Below are 27,986 nucleotides of genomic sequence, written 5' to 3'. Positions count from 1 at the left end.
ACTGTGATAACCAGGGATGTGGAAATTTTTTTACTTCCTATTTTCTCATATAGGAAACTGAACAATGGTATAGATAAGAGACTTAATGAAGATCACATTTATCTTTCAATCTTTTAGCTGCCAGCCCAGCGCTTTCTCTGTTAACCAATTCCTTTCTCTTCCCTCATCCTAGGCTCTCCACTATAAAGTAGGGTAATCACTAGGGAACACTATACACTGACTATTGTGGGGAGAGGGCGAAGTCAAATAGACTACCTGGGGTGAGGAAAATTATTTTTAATGCGTTTTCTATAAATTTTTCACTCAGTATTTTATCCCCTCATATGTTGTTACCTCCCCATGCTCAGTAATTTTAGTTTGTGCTTTTTGTTTCTCTTTTTGTTTCTTTGGTTTGCTGGCTTTGTGTTCTTTTCTCTTTTTTTTCCTTTTCTTTTCCTTTTTTAATGCAGGAATCGGTCAAGGTGTTCCAGTGGTGGCCCTCATTGTGGAAGGAGGACCCAATGTGATCTCGATCGTTTTGGAGTACCTTCGAGACACCCCTCCTGTGCCGGTCGTTGTCTGTGATGGCAGTGGACGGGCATCCGACATCCTGGCATTTGGGCATAAATATTCAGAAGAAGGCGGGTAGGTAATCTGCCAGGGCCATGGTAGACCCCTGAGGACAAAGCTTGTACTCTAAGCTTGGAAAAGAAGATATGAGATAAGTATGCTCTCAGCAACTCAAAGACCTCATGTCAGAAGTAGCTGTGGACAAATTGTCCAAACATTTATTGTGGAAGGGTGTTTGCGAAGAGTGTAGGAAGATATCTTAAATGTCCCATGAAGTGGGAAATTCCATGAAGTCTATATTAGACCACACTAGTAATTTCTAAAAGAATGAGCGGAAGAAAGGAGGTCGATGTGATATCTTATTCCCTTCATTTCTCCTTCTCTCTTTTCATCTTTCCAGTGGGGAAAAGCAGGAATTGGGTTAAAACGGATGAAGCAGGGTTAATGTGGACCAAATAGCACAGGTTAGACCTGAGAGATGCTTGAAGAGGTGTGCCCCCTAAACACCAGGATCAAAGATGCAGTCAAAGAGTTGGGTGGACTGTGCTGTCAGGTCCCTCTAGATTGGCCTGGACAGTGAAGTCTCTGCAATGGTAACCACTCTGGTCCTTTGCAAACTCCTCTTGAACTTCCCATGCACATTCCTTAGGCTACCATCCCTCTAATGCTTCCCTCAATAGTCCAAATCCCTAGCCCCAAGAGGACTGTGCTCCCTCACCTCCAATCTGACACCCCACTGAGGGCACAATGACATCAAGCACTACTGCAAATTATTAGATCAAAGTAATTTGTCCCAAGGTGTGAATGGTTTAAGGAAGAAAACTGGCCTGGGAATGTACTTCAGTGGTAGAGTGCTTGCCTAGCATATGTAAGGCCCTTGGTTTGATCCCAGTGGGATCAAGAAGAAAACTCAGGAGAGACTAAGTTTTTAAAGAAATAACTTCTTAACCCAATCAATTTTCCTAACACATGAAATTAATGGAAGAAAGAAGCTCCACACAGATGGAGTCTTCTTTTCATATACGGGTGTCCTATACCATGCTGAACACTGAGGTGTAACAACAAGCAATTGTAAATCTAGTAAGTAGACAAGGATATAATTGTACTAATAAAAAATGACATGTTATAGTTAAATTAGTGCTCACTGCAAGACACTCCTTCCTCTACCTCTCTTACCCAGCCTTTCTTAAAGAGACTCTGCATGTTAGCTCAACACCATCTCTTCTCTCCCCATCCCAATCCTAGTTATTGTCACTAGTCCTGTTCTACAGGTGAGACATTAAAACACCAGGTTTACTGGATAGTACAAGGGCCTACATATGTGAAATGAGGAGTAATGTTAATCATGGTGGTCAGATGTCTTTGTAGTAACATTGCAAACCTTGACAGTGATATTAGGCCTAAAAATTTGATATCAAAAATAATCTCTAAAACTGAGAGTGATGCCATGAGCTGTAATCCTAGCACTCAAGATGCTGAGGCAAGAGAATCTAGAGTTCAAGGCTAGCCTGAGCTATGCAGTGAGACCCAGTCTCAGTGAGAAGGGTGCAGGATAATAAATGGAAGTTGGAGCTTGCTTACTAACAAAATCTAATTCTTGTTACCATCATCTTCAATAATAAATACTTCTTCATTGTATAGCATAGGACCTAAGAAGAGAACATCTGTTCATGGGTCTTCACGGTGACCACCAACTGGAGTTCAAGATCCTTAATTGTACTTTATTTTTATTAAAAATTTAACTATTATCCATATTTCCTTAAACATAGCAGTATGTACTTTTTCTGAAGTTTGAGAATTTATGCAGTGTTTAGCTTTGGCTTATTTCTTGTCCTCTATTGTTTGAAATTATTTTACTCTAGTGCTACAAAGTAGATACAAGTTCACATTCAGAATGCAGGCTTACTTTCCATAAAACCAAGAATCTTCTTATAGCATTTCAGGTTTTCTGATCTATACACAATGAAAGCTAGGACCCAATGCCTATTATTTATCATTAACTTGGGTCTGTACCTCAAAAATGTTTGAAGTCTTTCATAAGGTTGCCCTTGCTATTTCTATTTTTATAAGGAAGAAAAGTTACACATTTTAGAACTCAGTCAGAGAAGTTAAGTGCTTTGCCCAAGTCTGCACAACCCATAATCCCAAACTAAGATTCTTTCGGATATATTCAGAAAATTCGCTAAAATGTGATATGTGATTTCATGTTTCTCACACAGTATTTCAGTAATACCATCTTTTAAATATCTAAGTTCACTTAAGTTACTCTCAGCTTCGTTTTTGCATAACTTAAAAATTTTTATTATTCTGTGTATTTCAAAAGTCAATGCATTCCCAGTTACATCCAATGTTCAAACTGATGATCCCTGTCATGTAATTTTTTTCCTTCCTTCACCAAGACCATTCCACCAGAACCCCAAAATTTAGACTCAAAACTACCATGCACTTTTAACTTCATTTGGCAGTCTTAGTTGCAACACTACAACTTGTATGGGGTCTACACAAGCATATGACCCATGCTGATTAACAAAGAATATGAAGTACTGTATATAACTAGTGTGGAGATAAAGAATTAAGTATCATTTTGTATTTGAGGACTTTTAAAAATTATTATGGAGCATTTGCAATGCTTAATGGAAGCCTAATGAGACTTCTATACTTACATAGTCACACTCACAGATGTACAATCTATAGTGTTATAATAAAAATGTTCTTGCTCCAGGAAAGCAATGATAAATTTATCATGATAAAATGAAGTCAGAATGTTTCCATGTGCCATCTGAATAACTGCCAGAATTAATCATGTTTACTTAGCTTGATAAGAAATTGTCTAGCCACACATGTGCAGCCAATTTAAAAAATCATTTCCAAAGGACATTATTTTGCAGTAGTGTGCTTTCATTATGCTAAAAATGAATTGTTCCACCTACACTTTATTCTCCTCTGGGAAAGATTTCTTCTTTGATTTCCAGCAGAGCTAGACATATTTCACTATAAATATAAAATTATAACTATGTTCTTATAAACAAACCTATATAAACAAATGTGTCACTGTACATATAAGATTAGATATACAGAACACACCCTATTTGTGAAATCTTTAGTTCAAAACTGAATTAGTATGTTTTCAGTTACTTTGATCATTTAAATATGATTAAAAAGTTAATTACAGGTCCAAGGAATATAAACATAGTCAGGTATATAGCTTTACATTTTATAATCTTAAAATGAGTGAAATTTTCATATATTTTAATCTTGATGACCTTTTTGTCTTTCAGTTCCTTTCCAAGAACATAAATTTGAAAGAGAATCACTCTTGAAGCAAATTCTATTTGACAAAACTGATTAGCTTTTGTAGATGAGAATATCTGAGGTAGAAAGAGAGACTGTATCACAATACAAATGGGTCTAAATAAACAAAGAGACAATTAGAATTAAATTTTGTGTTTGTGCTAAAGATCAAATTAAATTCTTATTTTTGTCTTTTTCTCCCCATCACTCCTTTGTGTTATATACCACCTGAAAGAAATAGTCAAACTCCATTGTTTCTTGTTGTCATAACGGATTTTCTATTTCTAATCTGTCATAGTTTAGAAGGAGCCAGTAATTATTATCCGCAACTACTTCCATTGCTTTGTAAATATTATCAAGTTTATTTCTTAATCACAAATGACTAAATACTACAAAGAGATTGATGCTACCCAAGTAGTGCTAGATTTAATTACCTAAGGTATTAAATTTGAAGATCCCACACTGTTGTATTTGACTAATCAAGATGAATAGCACTACCCAAAGTTGGGAACACCTTTCAAGATGTAGGCTCCTGATGTTGGATGCAGAGACTCCTTTGCCTGATAATTGTCAACCTCAAGTCTCAGATTGCAGAGAAATGTGGCCCCTCATCTATCATTCAGTGAGCGAGTATTTCACCAATGAAAAAATGTCAGCATGAGAAAGGCATCTAAACACATGTGAGCTGAGACAATGCTCCTCCTTCATCACAATTTTATTACTAGTGCTCTCTTTAGTGTCGTTGTCCCCAAAATAATCTACATTTACCATTTTTAGACACCCTGGATAAGAAGCAGAACCAGCTGGTGGCAGCAAAAAGCCTTAAAGTTTTGTAATAGTCTGTCCATAACTTTTAAAAAATGATCAATGAGGCAAACACCAAAAGACTTTCACTGTCTTATGGTCTCATGGAATTTGTAGTAGATACTGTGAATATATGAGCAATGTCTTCCTCTTGGAAAAAGAATATATATTTTAAATAACATTATGACTTTTGTGTTTAAAGGGAACTTAATAAGAGCCCTTACATTTTTGATCAGCTGAGGCAATGGCATAAGTGGAATACAAAGTAGAGATGGAAAAAGAAAAATACATTGCATTCATCTAATTGTATAACTACATATTACTAACAGATCTTCTAACTATATAGCTATACATTACAAACAGAGCTATGGGGAAAGTTTGTTTCTCTCCAATACACATCAAATTGACTAAATATAGGAGAGCATAACAGAAAATTAAACATTTTAGAAACCCATGTGTAGTCCATTTTCCATTGGGCATGTTATTTTGTGCAATGATCACAAATATTTCCTCCTGCTGTTCCAGAGATTTTCAGTAAAGCTGAGGGATGTCAAAGCCCTATCATTTGTCCCTATAAAATCTTCAGAAAGTAACTGATTTTGATGGCTTATGCTCCAGCATGATTTAGATGTAATTGGAATGTCAAGTAAGAAAGAAGGAAACATGTATCAAGCATGTTGACATGAAGTGTCCACTTTAGTTTTAATAATTTCATTTTACCTTGTCTCTTTTCTAAAGAATATTCTATAAGAAATATCAAAGCTTATTCTTTCTTGTAACTTTCTTGAAAGGAACAAGGAATCTGGGAAACATCTTGTACAGACAAAGAACACCAATGCCTTCATTCATAAAAGTGCTATTTTGTGAACGTTTTTCCCAGTTAACATTTATGGAGTGCCTACTATGTTCATAGAACAGGTAGAAGATGAGCAAGACATGGCCCTGACCATATTGTAATGGATATTCAAACACAGATAGCAATACATTAGTAGGTCACATGGGCTGTGATAAAGACATTGTCCCAAGAGCACAGACAATAGGGCTATGGATACAGCTCAGTAACAGAATGTTTGCATAGCCAGTACAAGGCCAGGATTTTGATTTCCAGCACCACATACATGTGCACACGCATGCACATACACACAAAAGTACAGAGGATAAAACACTTGCATGAGGCATGACCCACAAAAATCCTCTCAATGGAAAAATGTATGTCAATTATCAATAAAATGCCAATATAACCAATCTATTTCTCCTCTGTCCCCTTTCCATCAAAATCTGGATCTACACTGAGATTCAATCTAAATACCAAAAGGAAAACTAGTATTTTGGTTTTTTATTTTTAAAGATTTTAGAAAGTTTTATTTTGCTCCTTAATCCATCTCTCAATGGGTCTAAAAGGGAGTTTCCAAAATATCATAGCTGCTGAATTAAATCCAATAAATTGCTTTGGACATTTTATCAGCAATAGCTCCCAAGAGTAACTGTGCTTTTATTATTTTTTTTTTATTGTTGTGTTGGGTGGGGATACATTGTGGCATTTACAAAAGTTCTTACAATATATCAAATATATCATACTTGAATTCATCCCCCTCCACCATTCCTGGAATAGTTTCATTTCTGTGTAACTCAACACAGAAAAAAAATTCAATTTGAATAGGATCGAAGAAAATTGATAAAACAAATTCTTTGACATGGTAATGATAGCATTTTGTGTATCTGTTTATGTACACTATATTATTAAATTGAATTTACGTATTTAAGTTAATGAAATAAGATTAGCTTAATCCAATTAAAATCATATATAACAAATCAATAATCACATGCAATTAAGTATATGTAAATGATTATACCCATACACAAACATGTGTTTAAAATTTAACTGAAGACAGACAGGATTGATGATATGACTTTTAGAATCAGTCAGCCACAAGGTATTTTTTTTTGAATGCTTGCTTGCTCTGGTCACCACACGCACTACGAAAAGTAGTACAACTTTTAACAAAGGATATATATATATATATATATATATTCTCATTTGAACTAATATAATTAATAATTTTTTAATTTAATGTTAATTGCTGAGTTCTGAGGAGGCAGAAAGGCCTAGATTGCACTATACTGCAGTCTTTGTCTGTGTGGAATATATAATGATACAAATACATAGATATCTATGTCATTGTCTCCAAATTCCACAAGTTCAGAGTAATTCCACTTATTTAGGAAAGTATAAAGTGCAATAAATACTTTATCTTATAGTTTTTTATTTAATCCCCCCATATTGCATCAACATAAGGAGAATGAAGCATTGACTTAAAAAAAAAAAAAACTCAGGAGTTTAGGGAAGAAAGTACCATGAAAAGAAAAGTTTTTATTGATCTAAATTGGCCAATCTATTCTCTACATTGATTAAATTTTGCGTTAGAATTGCTCAACTCCCAGCTCATTGAGAAAGTGTGTCTTTGAACATGAAGAATAAATATCAGAAAAAAATATAACTAGATGGTCCATTATGATAGAGAAGTCCTTTGTAGAGAAGTCCATTAAATGCCAGGTGAGACTCCATTCTTCTGAGATTTGCTTAGCCAACGCTTGGCTACTTGTTTTACAGGAAATAGTCATAATAATTATGTGGTGAAAAAACTTCAGCATACTTTAAAAATCACCTGGAAAGCTTTAAAACACAGATTCCCCATATGTATATCCTGATTTCGATGGACCTGGGATGAGCCCAAGAAGTTATTTAAAACCAAAAGCCCACCCATATGATTCCCATGAGAGTAATCCATGGACCACACTTTCAGAAATTCTTTTTTAAATTTTATAAAAATTAGATTTCTCTTTTTACTTCTCTGATGTTTCCAAAAATAGCTTCTTTACTTTCTGTGCCTTAGGTGTATCCTCCTCAGAAGTCACTGTCCTGTTACCTCAGGCACTGTATACCTTCTGTCACATTTAGTCTTTGGAACCAAATTGACTTGCAAAGTGTATTTAGCATGAATCACCTCATTTCCTTCTTTATCATTGCTGAGCCTGGCTCAAATATCTGGCAGACTTGAAAATTCTTGCCTGAAGAGCAAGCGATACCATAAAAACACTCATTTTGACAGGAATAACAGTCTTAGCTATTTTTATTTTATGGATTTCTTAAGAGCAGTCAGTTCATTTTCTTCTTTCTTTTGCCAATTATTTTCTAACTAGTAAAAACACATGACCAATTAAAAAGGAGAAAGACAGGGGGACTGGAAGTATGGCTCAAGTGGTAGGGGTTTGAATTCAAACCCCAGTCTCACCAAAAAAAAAAAAAAAAATGGAGAAAGGGAAGAGGTGAGAAAAAGCAGAGTGGAGCAGTGTAAGTTGGTTTAAAAGAGGACTCTCTCAGCCGTTTGGGAGATACAGTCATCAGGGCCAAAATTAGAAGCTCAGCATGGAACTCTCCTAACCACTCTCCTGTGACTTCATTTTCACTGAAAACCTTTAGAGTCGCAAGCTCCCATGTGCCTGATTTTTGCTTTTTTAAAATCTCTGGACTTTTTTTTTCCAAATGAAATATCAGATAGAATTATAATCTTTAAACAAAATAGAGGTTCTATTGAAACCAGGGTAGAGGCCTACACTTGTGATTCTCAAACTTTATCTTGCATCAGAATCACACAGAGGACTTCGTAAAACAAACCAATAGACAGGAGGTGCAAGTTCAAGAGATTGATTGTACACAATGGTAGCTACAATTAATAACAACATACTATTGCTTGAAAATAACTAATGGGATAGAAAAGTGTCCTCGCCATGAAAAAATGGGTTAATTCATATGTTAGTTAGCTTGATTTAGCCATTCGCAATATATACATATGTTAAATGCTTAACTATGCATTACTATTTACATAAATATTTTTATTTGTCTATTCAATATAAATTCTAAAATACAAGGGAAAAACAAAATACCCACAAATTGCTGAGTCACATTTTGTAATTTAATAAATCTGTTTGGGGTACCAAGAGAGGTTGATGCTATTGGTTCAGGGACCATGCTTTGAGACCCACTTTCCTAAAGCCTTCTTCTCTCCTCCTGGTTCCCAGCTACTAAAGGCATACCTAAGGCAGCTTTAGAACTCTTCAAAATTCCAATGACTTCATAAAAGCCAAAGACCACTAAGCTACAGGTCAGCTCCACTTTCTTTTGCATGGGCTCAAGTCCCTCTGCAACCTGGCCCCTCTGTAGAGCATGTCTCACTCCATTTATGCTGTAACTCAGTTAAGCTGCTCCCCACTGCTCTTGAGTACATCTGCTGACAAATACATTTATTTACTCCTCTCACTTCTAAAAACTTTTTCTCTGAAGTTCTACAGAATGTCTCATGACATTATGAAGGTGTTATGAAGGTGTTAAAATCCACAAACACATTTAAAACTTATCTGAATGAGGTACAGATAATGAAATGTCCTTGAATTTAATCCCTTTCCTTTAGATGAAATAAATTCTGATCCAGTCTGACATTAGAACCTGCAGCTGCAACAAATACAGTGGATTAACATCACCCACTGTAGTACCATTAATAATAAATAATGTTTGGAATGCTCTTAATAGATTTTGTACTAGATTCCCTTTGCAATTCTCAGATATGGATCATGGACCACAGTACTTGTGAAAACTATATACTTCATTGACCACCTCATGCAAAACTTTCTTCAATGAGAAAGACATAAATGCATTAAAGTGGGATTCCAAAGATAACTCAAAACTATACTGTTTTTGTCTAGAAAAGTCTCCATTTAGTTTCAATAAAGCCTTTTTATTATGGTAATAACTGGACATCTGTCCTACACTTGATACGTTTATTATGTGTTCTGTGGATATTCAATGCAAAATAAGTGTCCATCTATAAGCAGAAACCCTTAAAGGTCTTGAATAAGCAGTCAAGAATTATTCCTGTATATGCATGGAAACCACAATTTAGCATCTAAGAGACAGACTTAAAATTTGGAGTTCTTTAAGCCTAAGCTCTCCTTAGTTTTCATGATTTGATACTATATTTAAGATTTTATCTTCTCTGGTGCAGAAATGACAAGTCATTTTTTCTTGGATGCCAGCTCAAATCAATTGGTAGTGGCTTTCTGGAATGTGCTGAGAAGGATTCTAAGGCCATATCTGGGCTCAGAGGAAAGAGTAGATGGAGTGATAAACTGACAAAGTCAACTGAGGCAAAGAAAGGAATTCACAATTAACATGCCTTGAATGTCTATTCTTACATGGGAATGAAACCAAAATCTTACAGATACCTCATATCTGTAAAACTACCAGGAAATCATTAAGTGTTATAATGAATTATGAAGCCAATGGGAAAAATGAAAACCCTGGTTATCTTAGAAATATTCAAGGATAAAGGAATCAAAATGCTTTTGATCAATAATGTGAAACACATTCATGTAGAAGTTAATTGGTGATAATAAGGCTTTCCACATAAGCATAAGACATGGTAGATGAGGTACAATAAGCTCTTCATTGTAGAATACTATTTGGATCTGAACTGAGGGACAAGCTAACTGAACAACTGCTTATGAGACAAGCTAACTGAACAACTGCTTATGGATGAACTTTAGGAAATATTTTTTTAAAAACTAGAAACTAATCCATCACAGAATATGTAACAAAAATAAAGTTTTTCCCAAGTATCTGAGGATAGTATATGGGGTTAAAAGGAATAATTTGACAAAGTAGTTTGAGAGAAAATGTACATTTCCTCTTCCATTTTCTCCACACTGTGGATCCTCTCTCCAACAGCACACTTGAGGCATTGGAATTACTTTTTAAAAGCTTCTACTTGCAAGAGCCTGATTTAAATGCATTATTTCATAAATTATGAAAGAGCTATAATTATCATCCCCTTTTATAAATGAAGAAATTGGGGACAGAAGAGTCACATCATTTGCTAAACATCTCACAGCTAAATAGTGGTCAACCCAGACAAATTGGGGCTAGAACTATGCTCTTTGCACCTATACCATCTTGCCTCCTAGGAAGATGGACCCCTAACTGCAGGAGGTTTATTCTGCTTGCTCCTGAGCTGAATTATCACAGACAACAGAGGAGACTGCACCCATCTAGGTTCCATCTTCTCTAACACATTACTTACCTTGTTCTCTGAATAAATATTGAAATATTTAAAGCAAATTCATTAAAGAAGGGTCCATATTTTGCCTGCCTAGCAATTCCACACATCTCAGTCCAGTTCTGATCCTGTCTTTTATGCAGGGCCTAAAACAATTTAAAAAAAAGTTTGTACTCATCTGGCTATGGGAAGTATTCACTGATGGGATTTTACTTGGAATGCACTCAGAAGATGTGCTTGGCTTAGAATTTTGGCAGGAAATCTACTTGACCATGTGGCAGTCCCTGTATTCTTTGGCAACACTTTACTTTCTACTCTTGGGCACATTCATAACCAAAGGCAAAAGAAAGAAGAGAAACTGCAGACAGAACCAGCACTGTTTGGGATTTTGTACCTAAATGTTCTGTTAGTCCCAGCCCAAGGTGCAGTGATTGGCAGCCCTATCAGGCTCAAGAGCATCACTGTCCAGTAGAATTTTCTGTACAGACAGAATCTGCACCTGTGCTGTCCTAGCACACAAACCCTAAGCACTTGAGTTGTGGCTAAGAAACTGAATTTTAATTTTATTTCATTATAATTAAATTTAAATGGTCCCATATGGCTAATATCTATCACATCAGATAACACAGCTCTTCTAGTTCTGCAATTGGTTTCCACCAAACTGGAAACACTTGAACATCTGATACATTTCTAGTATTATTTGATATTGCTGCCATCGTTTTTTTTTTTTTTTTTTTTGGCAGTACAGGGGTTTGAACTCAGGGCCTCATGCTTGCTAGGCACGCACTGTACCACTTGAACCACTTGGCCAGCCCTTTTTTGGGTAGGATATTTTTTGAGATGAGTCTCACAAACTATTTGCCTAGGCTGGTTTCGAACCATGATCCTCCTGAACTCTGTCTCCCTATAGTTAGGATTACAGGCAGGAGCCACCAGCACCCAGCTTATCTTCATACCTTTAATAACATATATTCATCCAACATTGCATATTAAGTCATTTAACAATTTTTTGAACGACAATTATACTCTAAAGCCTTGTTCTAGTCACTGGCAAAAAACATACCTATGAAGACAAAAATCCCTGCAGTAGTGGGGCTTAAACTTTAGCAAGTTAGAAAGACAATAAATACAAATATTTTAGAAGGTGAGATGCTATGGGGAATGAACATAAGGGGCAGTGGAAAAGCCTTCTGTCTTCAGCAACTTGCTTAGCACAGAGTGAAGGTGAGAAGAGAGTACATAGTAATATAGTGTACAGTCCGTGCATCCAAGGACTTGACAGTGTAGTTAGCTATTTTAGATTAATTTATTTTATGAAATGCCATATGGAAAATGCAAAGCACAAGACTGTCTTACAGTAAGTACTAAGTGCCTAGTTTACCACTCTCAATCCCACCATATCACCCAGTTTGTATTTGTGCCTTCTGTTTTACCATAACTGGCTCAGGATGTTACATTGGGGAGCAAAGTTAACAAACATCAGAAATGATCAGTCCATGGGAAACAGTAATGAAATTTGTCAAAGAACAGAGTGTACCATCAATGTGTATACAACCTGCCACATTAGGGGCAGTTTCTCTAAGATCTTTCTAACTACCTCATTTTGCCAAATGCAATGCTCAGGAAAAACCCAGGTGAAAAACTTTTCTAGACGAGATACTAAAGCAAGATCAGACCTACTGTTTCTCTCTCACAGGCCTTAACTGATATAGGCTATTTATACCTAGAGTTGACCTTCAGTGACAAGTTCAGTAAAACCATCTAACTAGCCCATGTCTGTGTTCTAGTCAAACTTTCCTGACTTTCTATAAAACCACTGTTTTCTGAAGAACATCCATAATCACTTCTAGTTAAGTGTGATTTTACCATGTATCACTTATCCTAACAGTTGCTCTTAGGGCTTCTGATTTTTTTCCCTTTTTTGATTATATTGTTGTACTGGGGGTACATTGTGACACTTACAAAAGTTCTTAAAATATATCATAGTTGAATTCACATCTTCCATCATTTTGCATCACCCCCTTACTCCCATTCCTGGAATAGTTTCAGCAGGTCTCATTTTTCCATTTTCATACATGAGTACACAATATTTCCACCACATTCACACTCCTACCTCCTTTTGTTATATCCCCCCTTTCCACTGGCACCAACCCCCAGACAGGATCTGTTTTACCTTTCCATTCTCCATTATTAAAAGAGGTGTTTTTGTTTGTTGAAGATAGCTCTACAGGGAGTTTCCTTGTGACATTTCAATGCATGTATGTATTATAAAGGGCTTCTGATTGTTTAACAAGGTATTTACATATCTTGATTAATTAAAAGTAACTTTAGGCATCTGATAAAGTAAGGTAATGGCTCTGGGAAACTAGTGGATCCCTGAAATAACATTACCGAGTCTTCTTACACATACGGGACATAACATCATATCTTAGGTTTGAAATAAAATTCATTTCTACTTGTATCCAATCATTTAAACAAGTCCCTAATTTTACATTACTATTCTGAGTTGAGCCTATGAATTAGGTTAGCGAATTTATTATTAGATTCTTCCCTCCTGATTCTCTCATCCTCTAAGTCCAGTTCTGACTCCTACTAGCTACAGAATCTTAAATCAGGTCACCTGTGCAGGCCTTGAACTGTTCACCCATAAAAGCATTGCTCTAAAGTTATATCACTCCTTTATCCTGAAATTCAAATTCCTCAATAGTTTTCCAATTAGTTCCTTCCCTAGAAAATAGACTTCAGAAATATCAAAGTCAAAACACCAGGAGGTGGTAACAATTAAGTAAGGGTTCCAATCCCAACAACTGTTTGACTTCAAGATTGCATAAAATTGTCTAAGAGGTATGGTTTCAAGGCATCTCAGTATCACCAGTTTGTTCTTCATTACCTCATGAATATGATCCAAGAGCTAATGGGCTCTCTTCATTGACAGCCTGGCTGAATGGTTTTGAATTGTGGCTTTTCTACCCCATTCAAACACCCACTTCATCCAACATTCATGGAAATTCTTGTATCTGTCTCTTCTCCATAGGGATAGTCTTCAGATGATTTGCATATAGGTTACCCTGCTTCAGCTCTGGGCTAGGCATCATTGGGATTCCTTTCAGATGTGACAGAATTTAAGATTGCTTAACAAAAAACTACCAATCATTCAACACCTTATGTTACAGGGACAGTTTCAAGGTGTGTTTCATTACAGGGACAGTTCAAGTTGTGTTTCGTACATGGTCTTTGTTTTTCTTTAAATACGTCAACCAGCAAAGACATATTAGTTTCATTAACAGATAAGGAGATGAAGTCGTAAAAGGATTGAATACCAAGTCCTTCTTTAGTAAATAACTATATTTCAACAAGAGACAACATATAATGCTTGAATTATGTCATTCCATCTTCTATAGCAGACTGCAAAGACTACCTCACCCCTTCTGTGTATGACATGGAATTAGTTGAAAAAACTTTGATGTTGTGTTGACTTTTATGCAATCTAACTACTTCCAATTGTCAAACCCACAAAGATCTTTGTAAGGAAATTATCTTGGAATCACTGAAATCCTTAAAGTCTTCAAAGTTATTGAGCATTTTGGTGAGCAATTGCCCTGGCATTATTGAGGAAACTCAAGAAAATAACACTGTTCCTGACAAAAACTACAAAGAAATTCAAAAGGGGGATTAAAGTAATATTCAAAATAGAACTAAATATAGACTTCTGAGCCGAGTGATCAATTCATTTCTAAACATTCTGTGAGTTTAAAAAAAAAGATAGGCAGAGACTAAGAATATTTTTTAGAATGAATCTAATTAACAGAAAGGATCAAGAAAAATTGTTAGAGAGTAAAACTTTATGCCACTTCTCCCATTTTCCTGAACAGGCTTGAAATCTTTCCCGCCATAAAGACACAGGGAATTGGGAAAGACCACCCTTTACCCAACACAAAGCAGGCAGCTATTCATTTACTTGGTCAATCCACAAACATTCCTCTAGAGCCAACCTTGAACCATACATTCTTCTATAACTTAAGGTACTGCAGAATAAAGACACAATCAGAGACTTCATAATCTACAGGAGGACAAACATGCAATATAGTTCCGTGCAATAATTATAAGAATATATGTCAAATGCTTTCGGAACATCAAGGGAGTAGTAACAAGTGAGTTTTCACATAGGAGGTAGGGCTTGAACTGAGTTTTAAATCCTTTGAGTGATGAGTTTATTCCAAGCAGTAGATACAGTAAATGGAAGGCTATAAAGGCATGCAAGAGACTAGTGAGCTTGGGAGATTCACTGTTCATGGGATACATGTTAGAAAAAAGCAGAGGAGAGCCTAACTAAGGAGAAAGATGAGGACAAACCTTAAATGCTATATATAATTGAGATGTTATCTTGCTGGGATTGGAAGCTATTGCAGGGATTTAAGAAGGGTGTGATAGAATAATAATGTTTGTTTTATAGAAACACTGATCTACACCATGGGGAAGGGACTGGAGGAGGACACAGAAGAAGTCAATTAGTCTTTTGATAATATCTGAGTAAGATAGAATGAGAACCAAAACCAAGGTTGATAAAGAATGAGGAAAATTGGAAAAATGTTCTACAAAGATAAATTTCTCTGTAATCTACTTTCTAACAGGAGTTGCCAAAACCAACAAGTGGTGTCATTGCTTAAATCTCCAAACAGACCCCAATGTGAAATAAAGACATCAAAAAAGAAAAATCAGTTTTGGGTAGTTACTTAACTTTGTCATTAAAGTCTCATTCAAATATGCACAGATTTTACTGAAAGTGTCCCTTAAACATGATAGGTACAAAATATTCCTATCATGAAAAAACAGGCTCTGATTAGGTCCCAAGGTCTAAAAGAAATATCTGATATGCAGCTAGTACCAAGTAGATTTATATAGGCAACTGAATCAAAAGGAAAAAATATTTGTAGGTTCTATGCACAAATCAGTAATATTTTAGAAATATGTACGAGTTGCTAGATAATCACTTTTAAGAATAATGTTGTTTCTCAACATAATGAGACCGTTTATCACTGAAATGTGGGAAAAATTGCTTTACAATGTCTAATCTGAACAGTCACTGACTATAGCTGTTTGTCTCCAAGATGATCCCATCAATACATTCCTCCTTGGTGTAGCCATGCCTTTCTCCCATCAAGAGATGGGGTATATTACTTTCCTTCTCCTGAATCCAGGCTACTTAGTGACTTCTCTCATTAATCAAATACAAGAAATGGCATCCTGGGACTTCTGAGGCTAAGTCATAAGAAGCCTTGTAGTTTCTGCCTATCTTCTTTGAACACTCCCTCTTGGAAGCCTCACTTGGGAGAGGCCTGCTTTCATTTAAGTTTACCTACAACCACAAAAGAGAGAGCAAGTAAAGAAACTGTCTTGAGTATTACAGTTCCAGAACATGAAACGTAGGGAAGAACTGAGGCCCCAGACATATGAACCATTTGAACCATTGTAGGCTTCTTCAGCCATTCCAACCACTCCAGCTGAGTTGCCAGATATCATAGGGCAAAGAAAGGTCATCCCCACTATGCCCTGTCTAACCCATAAGATAATGAAAACAATGGGTAAATGTTGTTTTACACAGCCAAGTTTCAGGGTATACAACCTGTTCCAAGTCACCAGAATACATGCCATACAACTCTGTATGCTGATGCTAGAACTGAATATAATTCAGCTCTCAAACAAGATTTGACATTAGTGCTTAGCACATAGTAGACATCAGTGTGATTTATTGAATAAATAAGTATGCAGGTGTCTACATAGGGTATTTATAAAATTTCACTGTAATTAAGCTTCCCTAAATTTAAGTACCTTCATTTCCTAAATGTAAGAAATGTAGTCTCTAATTTCTCTGAAGTGGGACAGTTATTTCTCCATCCCTAAATCATTGAGCATTCAACAATGCAGAACACTGAATCTCAGGAGAGAGCTCTGCTTGTACACTAAGGCCCCAACCATAGGTCATGCTCCTTACAAAAAGGATGCTTTCTTCTAGAAAGCATCATAGCATCTGAAGAACAGCAAATGCTTACATAGGACTTGGTACGTGCCATGTATTTTCTAAGCCCTTTACAAAGATGAACTCATTTAACCTTCACAAGTCTATGATTTAAGTACTATTGTAGCTTCCATTTTGCATACATGGAAAAGGCAGCCAAATAACTCGCACAAGATTACACAGCCAGCAAGTTATAGCTTACATCCAGACAGGCTGGTCCTGGGGCCCATGGTGCTTTCGTTAGCAGTGCTGTCCTGCCTCTCTGGGAAGAATCATACTATTACTTGTGGCCCTAGAGTTATGGCATCTTAGAGGAAGTGTAACTTTTACAAAGAGGAGGGAGAAGGAAAAGGAAAGAGGAGGGTGAAAAACAGTACAGAAAGACATTCTCTGTGACTCCAGTCAAGACCTGTAACCTGCCATTCCCTTTACAGAACATGTAGTAATTTGCTTTGGCTTCAAATTATAAATTTCCTTTTTCCTTAGAGAATTGGAGATTCCATGGGAAATGGTGTCTTTTAAGTACAAAATTGTGGTATTAACCATTTTTTATTTATATAAGTAAATTCTTCTCATAGTATGTGTGAAGAAACCAATAGGGATCATCTATGGGGGTCACAGAAAGGATTCCTCACCTTGGAAGTCATTAATTAACCTAAAACTAGCTCAGACAGTCTCATTGAATTCTAAATGTATTTTCTAATTTTCAAATCTTGGAACAAAAATCTGATATTACAGATAATTAAATTTATTCTGAGAATTGTATTTCTACATGTGGTCTGTATTACCAGCACTGGAACAGAATACTAATTGCAGTGTGAGGAGTTTTGTTGGTTTTCCTGAGCCCTGGATAAACATTGACCTATTTTAAATTACTAAGTGACTCATCTAAAAAGCCCCAGGTCACAAGTACAGCATTTAAATGAAGGCACAAATGCCATAGAGTGGAGATTTTCTTCACTTAAATGACTATGCTTCCTATTACAAAACCCTCTAATTTGAGGTATACCAAAAATAACATTGATACATACGGAGCCACAAATTAACAGTCTCCATAAATAAGATCACTTTGCCAAGGACCCAGTCCTAAAACTGAAGTTTCATATAATGCTATGACCATGTTTAAATGTCAAGAAATTTTCAATCACTAGCCTAGTGACATTAAAAGAAATCTAAAATGAGCTTATCTCTAATCTTGTTGCTGATTAAAAATCAATTTTTAAAAATCACTCCAATGTTGTATAGAAAATAGTGGGAAGAATTAGAAAACCATAATTTGAAAGAGCAGGCTTCCTAAAACCATAAGGAATATGACCACAAAATAAGAAAGGGTCTTTGGGAAAAAAGCCTTTGTACGGAAGACATATATGTCAACAGAACAAGGATTTGGAAGAAAAAGTCAGGAGCAAACAATCTTTAAACTACTAAATGCTTTTTGCCATCGAACTCATTTACCAGTTTCTCCTCATTTTCCCTAAACTTGTCTGATTTCCTTCTAATATTCTCTATATATACATCAAGGAAAAGCATTTTCCTACAACAAATTAAGCTTAATTTTCTACCTGCAATGCAGACAATTAAGAAATTGAAAGACAAGCTGATAGAACAGACAGAAAAAGTGGCACCATGGGGACAAGGCTGAAGTCAATAGACTCAGCTCAAACACTGAAGCCATCAAACTATGTGACATGACACAAATCACTTAACCTCTTTAGGTCACTTTCCTCTTCTGCAAAATGGAATTCACACCTGCTTGCCTTGAAGATTGTTATGAGATTATCCCATCCAACCCATTGTGTGTGACAAACCATGACATGCTATGGACACCCAAAATGTTATGTGAGATTTCACTTTTTAAAGCATTATTAAACTCCTTCTGCCAAAGGCATGAGACCTAATATCTTGTAGCTCTTTGTTTAGAGGGGAGATGTGCAAATGTAGGGGAGCTGCTAAAGACAGAAGAGCACCAAAAAAATGATATTTTCCTATTTATATACTCAGAAGGATAGAAAACAGAACTGAACCATGAGAGGCAGTTATTTAAAGTTTAATGAGCATATCACAATGTGTGGAGGACCAATTCATGTTTGTTCCACCTCAAATCATTTCTATTCCATCAGTGATAAGCATCTCCACTTTAGAAAGACCAACCTACTTCTCACGTTCTATGGTTCTTGTTGCTAAATGATTTAGCCAAAGCTACAAATTCAGTCACATATGAGACTGGGCTCAAAAGTACAGGACACTTAATGTCTTTAAGCACTCCTAACCAGTGCAAGCCATGATTGGGTAAATTGCACATAGCATTTCTCTATTTTTGCAAAGTAACAGACTGCATGCAAGCAAAACACAGATCCCTCAAATAGTTAATAACCTCGGGGAATTCAGATTTCATTTTAGATGGTTGGCAACAGAAAACGAATTTTGAGTTATCAAAATTAAACAGCTGCAGATGAATGATTGGACCTATCAAGTAGCTAATCAGGAGGGTCCCGTCTGTTGTTAATCGTGTACATCATTTATGCACACTTTAATGTATGAAAACCTCTGTAGATTCTTCAACATGGGTTGCCTGACAATTAGACATATGCCCAGGGATCAGTGCTCATGTCTTGACTCTTAAGAAAATTAACTGGCAACACAAATGCAATCATGTCATTCTACTGCTTAAATCCTTCAATGGCTTCTTATTACCTTTGGTAAAAAACCTTAAATCTTCTTTTCTCGTTTTCATTAATCTTTTCATTATTGTTATCCTGGGATTACATTGACATTTATCAAAGTTTTTACAATATATCAAAGTTGAATTTACCCCCTCCATCATTCTTCTTTACCCCTTTCCCCCCCATTCCTGGAATAGTACCTCAACAGGTCTCGTTTTTCCATTTTTATACATGAGCATATAAAGTTTCCACTACATTCACCCTCCTCCACCCTGTCCTTATGTCCTTCCCCCTTCCACTGGCGACAAACCTCCAGATAGGACCTGCTTTACCTACTTGTCCTCTGTTTTTGAAAAAAGACACTTGTTTGCATAAGATAGCTATATAAGGAGTTTCACTGTGACATTTCCATGCATATATGTATTATAACCCAAATTAGTACATCCCCTCTATTTTTTGCCTTTTTACCTTAGTCTGCTTCTTATGGTCATGTCCACAAGGTTTAAAAATTCTATTTTCATTCTTGTATAGAAAGTACATCAACCATATTCACATTCTTTACTTCCTTCTTTTACCCTCCCTCTCCCATTAGTGAGCTCACCTTAGCATGTCCTGTTTTTCATTATATTTCTTATATTGGGCCTATATACCACATATGAAAGAAAACATGTGGCCTTTAAAACCCAAAATCTTGATGTACATGATGGTACACATCTCTAATCCCAGCATGCGGAAAGCTAGCAAATTCAAGGCCAGCTTGAATAAATCACCACATAAGAAAAGGTTTACTTTGGTTCAGTTTGGAGGCTTCAGTCTATGACCAGTTGGCCTTAATTCTTTGAGTCTGTGGTGGTACATCACGGCATGAGGCAGAACAAAGTCACTCACCTCATGGATGGGACATGAAAAAGACAAAGCAAGCAGAAATGGCCTGATCCCACAACACCTTTGAAAGGGTCTCAGTGACTCCTTCACTAGAAGTCTCTTACTAGACCCCACTTCTTAGTTTCCACCACATCCCAATATTACCAACCTGGGGGCCAAACCTTTACCACACAGGCCTTTGGGGGACATTCAGGATCCAACGTGCAGTACTCACCATGTATCACTCCAGCAGCACTGACTCTTTTACTATCTCTAAACTAGGCCTATTTGAACTGTTTTGACTGCCCTTACCCAATCCTACCACCTCTGATCCTGCTAATGCTCACTCACAACCCAAGTCTCAAATTAAAACAGCACTTCCTCAAAGGAATCTTCCCTGGACCCCTTAGATTAGCTGTTACAGGCTTCTCTACTTCTCCACACTAACAGTCACGGTTGAATTGCCAGTGCGTGTCTTCCTACTCCACTGGCATGTAATCCATCAAGGGTTGTATGTGTCTTATCTATCCTTGTATTCCTAGCATGTACCACTGTGTCTAGCACTAATTAGATTTTCACACGCACTTGCTAAATGAATAAATGATTGGTTTCAGGCTAGTCCACAGCTAAGGCTACAGAGTCATCCAGAATAGCTTAGATAATCTTGAGAGAAGACCTGGCACCCTATTTTTCAACCTATCTGGACCATTCTCTTTTTCTAAATGTATATATTCTCTTTTTTTATTGTTGAGCTGGATGGGTACATTGTGGCATTTACAAAAGTTGTTACAATATATCATTCTTGAATTCGCCCCCTCCACCATTCTCCTTTAACCCCCCTCCCCCATTCCTGGAATAGTTTCAGCGGGTATCATTTTTCCATGAATATACATGTATATATTCTTGATACAGATCTGTCTAGGGGAGAATGGAATCCTCCGTTCAGATGAATGACTTTCAGAATCTTTGGTATGGTTCTGTCAGGGGGAATACTACCCTTTTCAAAGTGGGTCCACCATAACACTCAACCACAACCGTCTGCTCCAGCAGCCACAGTGATGAGAGCCTGTTGTATGAAAAAGAGGCAGCATGGTGGAGTGGAAGGAGTCGGAAGATCTAGGTTTTCTAACATCTGTTTGCATTTCCTCTTTCTGGCTAAAAGGCCCTTCCTGTGAAATTGGACAAATCTCTTGTCATGTAAGCACCAAATAGTTTACTATTTTATCTAGAAGCTGATGATACTTCAATAATAAAAGCAATAGGTAAATTGTAAAATACTAGGCAAATTATGTTAATTTTGGCCCTGGTCCTTGGGAACTTCTGAATATTACCTGTTAATAAAGAGTATTCTTTCCCTGCCATTTGATGACTGATAAAGACATCCTCTTCTCACTAGGCTAGTAAGGACTTAAAGTCCTGATCCATATTCAGAATATAATCGTGCATTGGTTGGATATGATTCATCTCCCCTCCTTTTATTCATTCTTCTGTAGTATAAAAACTAACTTTTAATAAAGTAGCCAATACAACACTTCCTTATGAATTAGACTTTTGTCTGTTGTAACCAAGTAAAACCTTGACATAAATAGCAGTGACCTGAACCATCAGCTAAGCTGGTTGCTCCCTTCTAGAGCAGTCATAACCCCTATTTTTGCTTACTGGTGGTCATGTAATCTTTCTTCCCACAATTGGGGATGACTTTACAATTTACAAGGGAAGGATACAATAGATTCTTTCCAAGAAGCAGATAATTGAAGGCATTTCTGATAATGGAATTTCAAGAGGGCAGTAAATGCTTATCACACTTTAAAAAGATAAAGAATAACAAAAGAGAACTAAATTTTCATACTTGGTTAGATTCTGAGAACTTTAAATGTATTTTAAGTGGTCTTTTTAAAATTATCACAGTCACAATATGTATTTTGAGAATATATAAAGAAGTAACTCCTATTTAAAATAAGTCCTCAGTCCTTTATTGTGTTCTCTCATCTTCCTATTGCACAGTAGGGTGGCTATGTTTAACAATGCTGCATTGAATTTTATCAAATATTTCAAAATAACTAAGAAAGGATTTTGAATGTTATCACCACAAAGAAATGATGAATGTGCGAGGTGCTGGATATGCTAAATACTTTGATTTGATTACACAGTGTATCATGTATTGAAACATCACACCTATGCCCCGTATCTATGACAATTATGTGTCAATTAAAGAAAAAAGAAATATGTATTGAATAGGAGCTGGGTTGACCTGTTTGGTATTGGTTTTCATTACAGACTTATCAATGAGTCTTTGAGGGACCAGCTATTGGTGACTATACAGAAGACCTTCACATACACCCGAACCCAAGCTCAGCACCTATTCATCATCCTTATGGAGTGCATGAAGAAGAAGGAATTGGTATGTAACTCCCCGTGACTGTCAGGGTCCCTCAATATTCTCTACTGTGTTTTTCACTCACGCACCATCTTGTTTTTCTGGCTGAGCTTTTATAATCCTCCTTGGACTCCACTGGTTCCAGTAGTTTCTTTCTGAAATAGCTAGTCTGTTTTTTCTGCCTTGATTCTAATGAAATGTGTGCAGCAGGGCATTAGCATCATTTCCTTTTGGAGCCCATCCAAATGCTTCTGATTGCCTCAACCAAATGAGTTGAAGAGGAAAAAATAGGTTTCCTCTTGGGAAATGCTTTGGTTGATCTTCTTTTAGGTTTGGGGTTTTACTTTGCTTATGAGCAATAAATCACTGATGTGCTTTGTGTCAAGTGTCTTTAGTGACACAGCATCCAGGCTAATATGCTAGTCTGTACAGATGGAAAATGGAGAGACATACCCAAGAAATGCTGGAAACATCTGAATAGTCTCTGAAGTGTCCTCCAATAGCTACTGGATTATTTTTTTTATATCAGAGCAAAATTTCTTACTTGTGTGATAAGGGGCCCTATGTTGGAATATAGCTAACATTTAACCAGCACTTGATTTATGCTAGGTAGGTAACTAAATCTCTATATATCTGTAATCTCATGTGATCTCTGCAACTGTTCTGATAAAGGATATAATGATTACCTTCACCTTACACATGAGGAAACTCAGACTCAATTATTAAGCAAGGATGAGGACTCAAAACCAGTGATAGTTAATCTCCGTGGGAAATATTTTTCTTTAGAATTTGTCTCATTGAAGGCGATGTAGTGAATCACCCACTCTGGGTAGATTCCCATCAGGCCTTGTCAAGCAGAAACTGTTCTCAAAGGTCAGTTAAGCCCAGCTGCTCACAGGAGTTGCCAAACATTTAAGGAATTAATTAGATTAAGCAAGCCACTCTCCAGAGACCATCCACTCAGCCTTTGTGAGAAGTCTTCCTACAGCTTCCAGATTTCAGAGAAGAAGGGGATGCCTCTAACCACTGAGTGTCCATAGACCCTTGTACATAACTTGACTAAAGAGGCCAAGCAAGTAGTTAGAGCACACAGTCATATGTGCTGTCATCCCAGGGAGCCTCCATCACTACCAAATGTGGTTAGCTCACAGCATTTCAGCTCATGTTTTCTCCATCCATGGAGGTGCTGAAACTTGAGCTTCCACAAGTTACAGGACAGATTGTCTTCCAAGTACTGATGGTTTGCCAACAGTGAGGCCAGCGTTAACTATGAAACCTCACCGAATTAGACATTTCAAGCAACCTTGCAAATTTCCTAGAAAGGCAGTTCTAGCATAATTCTAGGAACCAGATGAAGGTCATAAAACCAAATGAGGCTGAACTGTGGGTATTTCATGGGACTGTTCTGCAGGACTCTGGCCTGATAATTGTCATGTGACTTATTCATGGCCCTTGCTGAAAAGGTCAACTACATCTTAATGTAAGTTAGGAAATGTGAAGTTTTCCTAGCACCAGGCTAAGGAAATGCATTCTGAGTAAGGAGTAAGTTATCTTTTCTCCATATCTGGGCAGAAATGTTAGGAATTTTTAGTCATAATTTAAAATGATTTCAATTTCTGAGGTACTACTTATATGTGCAGGACAGTACTGGATGCTTTACTAATCAGGTGGACTCCAGGTACCATTTTCTTTTTTTTACCAAGGCATCACCTCATTTGCAGGGGAGGAGTCACATAACCAAGGAAGAGCCAGTTAGGACTGTCTTGCTACAGAGGACAATGGGGTCACCAGGCTGTATAACATAGCAGGACAAGGAAGCACTACACAGTGGAATTTCTTCTTCCATATGCCCCTCAGGTTTCCTTTGATCTTCTTTACTAACTGCATGGGATATAATATTTTGAGGCCAATCAACTATTGCCAAGTTCAGCTGAGGGATTTTTTTTTCAATGGCTAATGTGGCATCTTCCTCCTGTTAGCACCTTGTTAATTTACATAGTGAAGACCTGCACTACAGATACATATTCAGTTTGTAAAACACAAGTCTGAGGGCTATGTGGCCTTATGGAAAACATGCCTTGCTGGATCCTTGGTGGGGCTGTAGTAGCTGAGGCAGTCTGTGACAGCATCACATGGATGTATTCCTGTACTTCCCACTCCCTTCATAGAGTTTGGGGAAAAGTTCATTTCCCTGCTTACTCAAAACTTATCACCTAGTCACATACTGGTGGCTCATGCCTGTAATCCTAGCTACTTGGAAAATTGAGATTGTGAGGATCACAGTTCAAAATGAACCCAAAGTTTACAAGACCCCCATCTCTACAGAAAAAAGCTAGGAGTGGTGGCATGTGCCTGTCATCCCAGCTATAACAGGAAGCGTAAAATAGGAGGATCAAGGTCCGGGCCAGTCTGGGCAAAAAGCAAGACACTATCTCCAAAGTAACCAAAGAAAAAGGGCTATAAGCATGGCTCAAGGGAAAGAGCACCTGTCGCTCAAGCACAAGGTCCTGAGATGAAGCCCCAGTACTGCCAACAACGAAAAGTTACCTTCCATGAAGACAATATCCTTTCTAGGATCTAACCTGTGAGCTAATCCCATCAGTGTTTTTGCATAAAAAAATAAAAACTGTCTACAACAGCATATTAATTTGGGGACAAACTTAAGGCATCAGAACTCAGTGTTCCTCCACCTTCTTCCTCAAGAGTCATCTGACTATAGAGAATATCAAGATCAGGAAAAGAGGGCCCACATGGCAATGCACCCCTTGAGGTTAATTTTGTTATAGAAACTACAGAGCCTCTTCCTTTTAGAGGGTAGTGCCAGCACCTCCTCTCAGTGTCTGCCTGCCCTCTGTGCTCCAACAGAGCCCCCTTTGTCACCACTGTCAATCTGCCGGCTACATGTGGGCGTTATAGGTTTACTTTTATTACCCTGAAGTGAACAAAGATTAATTGGACTCATCATTGTACACCCCATGGTACATATGGCCCTCAAGAAGTCTTTGTGACCAAAAGTAGTGATTTACCACCTTCGAGGTCCATACTGATGATTCATAATTCACTATCCTCCTCTGCCAGCTACTGAGCCTCCCATGATCCCATTATTGTGACCAAATACCTGACAAATAGTTTAAGGAAAGATTTATTTTGACTCACAGTTTCAGAGGGTTCAGTGCATGGTTGTTTGGCCCCATGTGCTTGGGAAGAAAATCATGGTGGCAGGAGTGTGTGATGGAGATGTGCCTTCACCTTATGGCAGACAGGAAGCAGAGAGAGAGAGAAAGGGAACAGAGACTATAAGTATAACCTTCAAAGGCACACCCCTAGTGACCCAGTTCCTCCAGCTAAGCCCCACCTCTCCCAAAGTTTCCACTACCTCCCAAAATGCACCACCAGCTGGAGACCAAGTATTCAACACATGTGCTAGTGGGGCACGTTTCATAAATCTAATCATGACACTGGTCATCTTTCCATCACTTCCCAGCCACATTTAAGAATCGTGTAAATCCAAGGCTTTACAATCTGTTCCTCCCTCCAAACACAACTGCCCTGTGTGTACCCTACCTACCACCACCACTTCATTCATATTGAACCTGAACTTGGATGCCAAGCTTTATAACTGATTAGCTTGAGATCAAATGCCCAAGTAACCTAGGTGGAAACTTGTTTCAAACTGTAGTTTTCATTTACCTGTGACTTCAAGAGTCCATGCTCTTCCTCACTTGGGTTCTCTCACCTTTCCAGTCCTCCTCTCTGTGTGCCCAGGGCTTCTCTGTACCAATCCCAAAGCTGAACCATTTGGTTCTAATTCACCTACACTTTAACAATGTTGGGTAATCTTGTGTTACCCCTGAGTTCACAGCTGCTCCTGTTCCATATAGTTGTTCTAAGCCTTTTGTATCCTTTTCAAGTTTTAAACCACACCCACTTCCTCTTATTTTTATATATTTCTAATGATAACCCTTTTTTGGTTAGGTTCTTTCAGTTTAGGGTTTATTTCTGTACTACATATGTGGTTTCCTTTGATAAACAGAAATTCTCCAATTTAATATAAATTCATTAGCCTTTTTGTTTCGTACATTTTGCTTCTTGTTAAACTCTTTCCTAACCTGATATCAGAAAGGTTCTTCTATATTTTCTTCTAAAAAACAGATCTAATTTCATGTTTCACATGAAATGTGTACCCCCATCTAGAACTGACTTTTTTGTATATGATATGAAGTAGAAGTCCATGTGAATAACTAATTAACCCTATTATCATTTACTGACTGATTCATCCTTATCACAAAATGCCATCTCTGTCATAGATCGAGTTTCCATATATAAATGAGTCTTTTTGATTTTCCTAATTGATATAGATTTATAAAGCTCTGATGTTGATGGGGCAAGTCACCCTTTTTGCTATCTTTCTCCAGGATTGGCAACTATTTTACCCCTCTGCTCACACATAAATTTTAAAGTCAGCTTGTCAAATTACACACACACATTTTTTGGATGGGAACTGAAAACATAATAAACTTATAGATTCATTCCCTACATGTTCAACAGAAGACCTGTCCTTGAAATGAAAGGCAATAAACTTAAGCTCCCTTACTCTCTTACCTGTCCATACCAGTAGGACTGTTATCATGACCCATGTTTTTTTTTCCTTCTACTTGAAATCAGAGGAAGTAGTACCCTTCTTCTTCTAAGATCATTTTCCAAACTTGAGCTACACATCCCATCACTTCCCCTGTGATCTTGAGCTAGAAAGGATGTTTTTGAACAGTAGCCCTCTTCACTACTCCATCTGCTTCAGGATGCAGATGGATCCTAAAACTTAATGACACTGTATTCTGCTGCTCATCATTCAACTTTTGTTTCCCTTCCTCTTTCCTTTCCTTTCTCATTGCTTTCATCCATAAATGCAGACATTACCTAAAACTTTGTTCTCAGTTTTTCTTCTTTATGTCATGTTTTAGAGAATTTTAAATCTTCCACCATGAGATATTGTATCAGTTTCTCCTTGAAACTCTGTCAAGTTTTCCCTCCAGGTATTTTGAGATTGTGTTACTAGGCTCATAAACTTTTAAAACTGACAATATTTCCCATTGAGTTCTTTCTAACATTATTCAGTGATTTATTTATTCCTAACAATACCTCTATCTTGCATTTCAGTACATCAGATATTAATGCACAGACATCAGCTTCTTTTAGTACTACTTCCAATAATTTTCTTTTTCTATTTCCAACTTTCCTGTACCTTATGTGGAGGGGAAGAGGGATTCCTAATCATATATAGGTTTTACTTATAATATATTAGAGGGTTCTGT

General features: G+C 37.1%; 1 protein-coding gene and 1 long non-coding RNA gene across 16 annotated transcripts in view; one reads left to right on the top strand and one right to left on the bottom strand.

The window, feature by feature from the left end:
* Trpm3 (transient receptor potential cation channel subfamily M member 3) overlaps positions 1-27,986 on the top strand; it is an 835,737-nt gene that overhangs the window by 624,795 nt on the left and 182,956 nt on the right. For all 15 annotated transcript variants that reach the window (XR_012440467.1, XM_074052027.1, XM_074052024.1 and 12 more), the window contains 2 exons: positions 450-624; positions 22,575-22,698. Coding sequence is in view for 14 of the 15 variants with exons in the window: in XM_074052027.1 (XP_073908128.1) it covers positions 450-624; positions 22,575-22,698 (299 nt within the window). In the remaining variant the exon portion in view is untranslated. The remainder of the gene's footprint in view (positions 1-449; positions 625-22,574; positions 22,699-27,986) is intronic.
* Positions 1-27,986, bottom strand: part of LOC141415442 (uncharacterized) — a 200,619-nt gene that overhangs the window by 25,177 nt on the left and 147,456 nt on the right. The window lies entirely within an intron of this gene.

Source organism: Castor canadensis, chromosome 13 (assembly GCF_047511655.1).
Source record: "Castor canadensis chromosome 13, mCasCan1.hap1v2, whole genome shotgun sequence".
Taxonomy (NCBI): domain Eukaryota; kingdom Metazoa; phylum Chordata; class Mammalia; order Rodentia; family Castoridae; genus Castor; species Castor canadensis.
The sequence above is the reverse complement of the archived record's forward strand: the minus strand, read 5'-3'. Positions and strand labels throughout refer to the sequence as shown.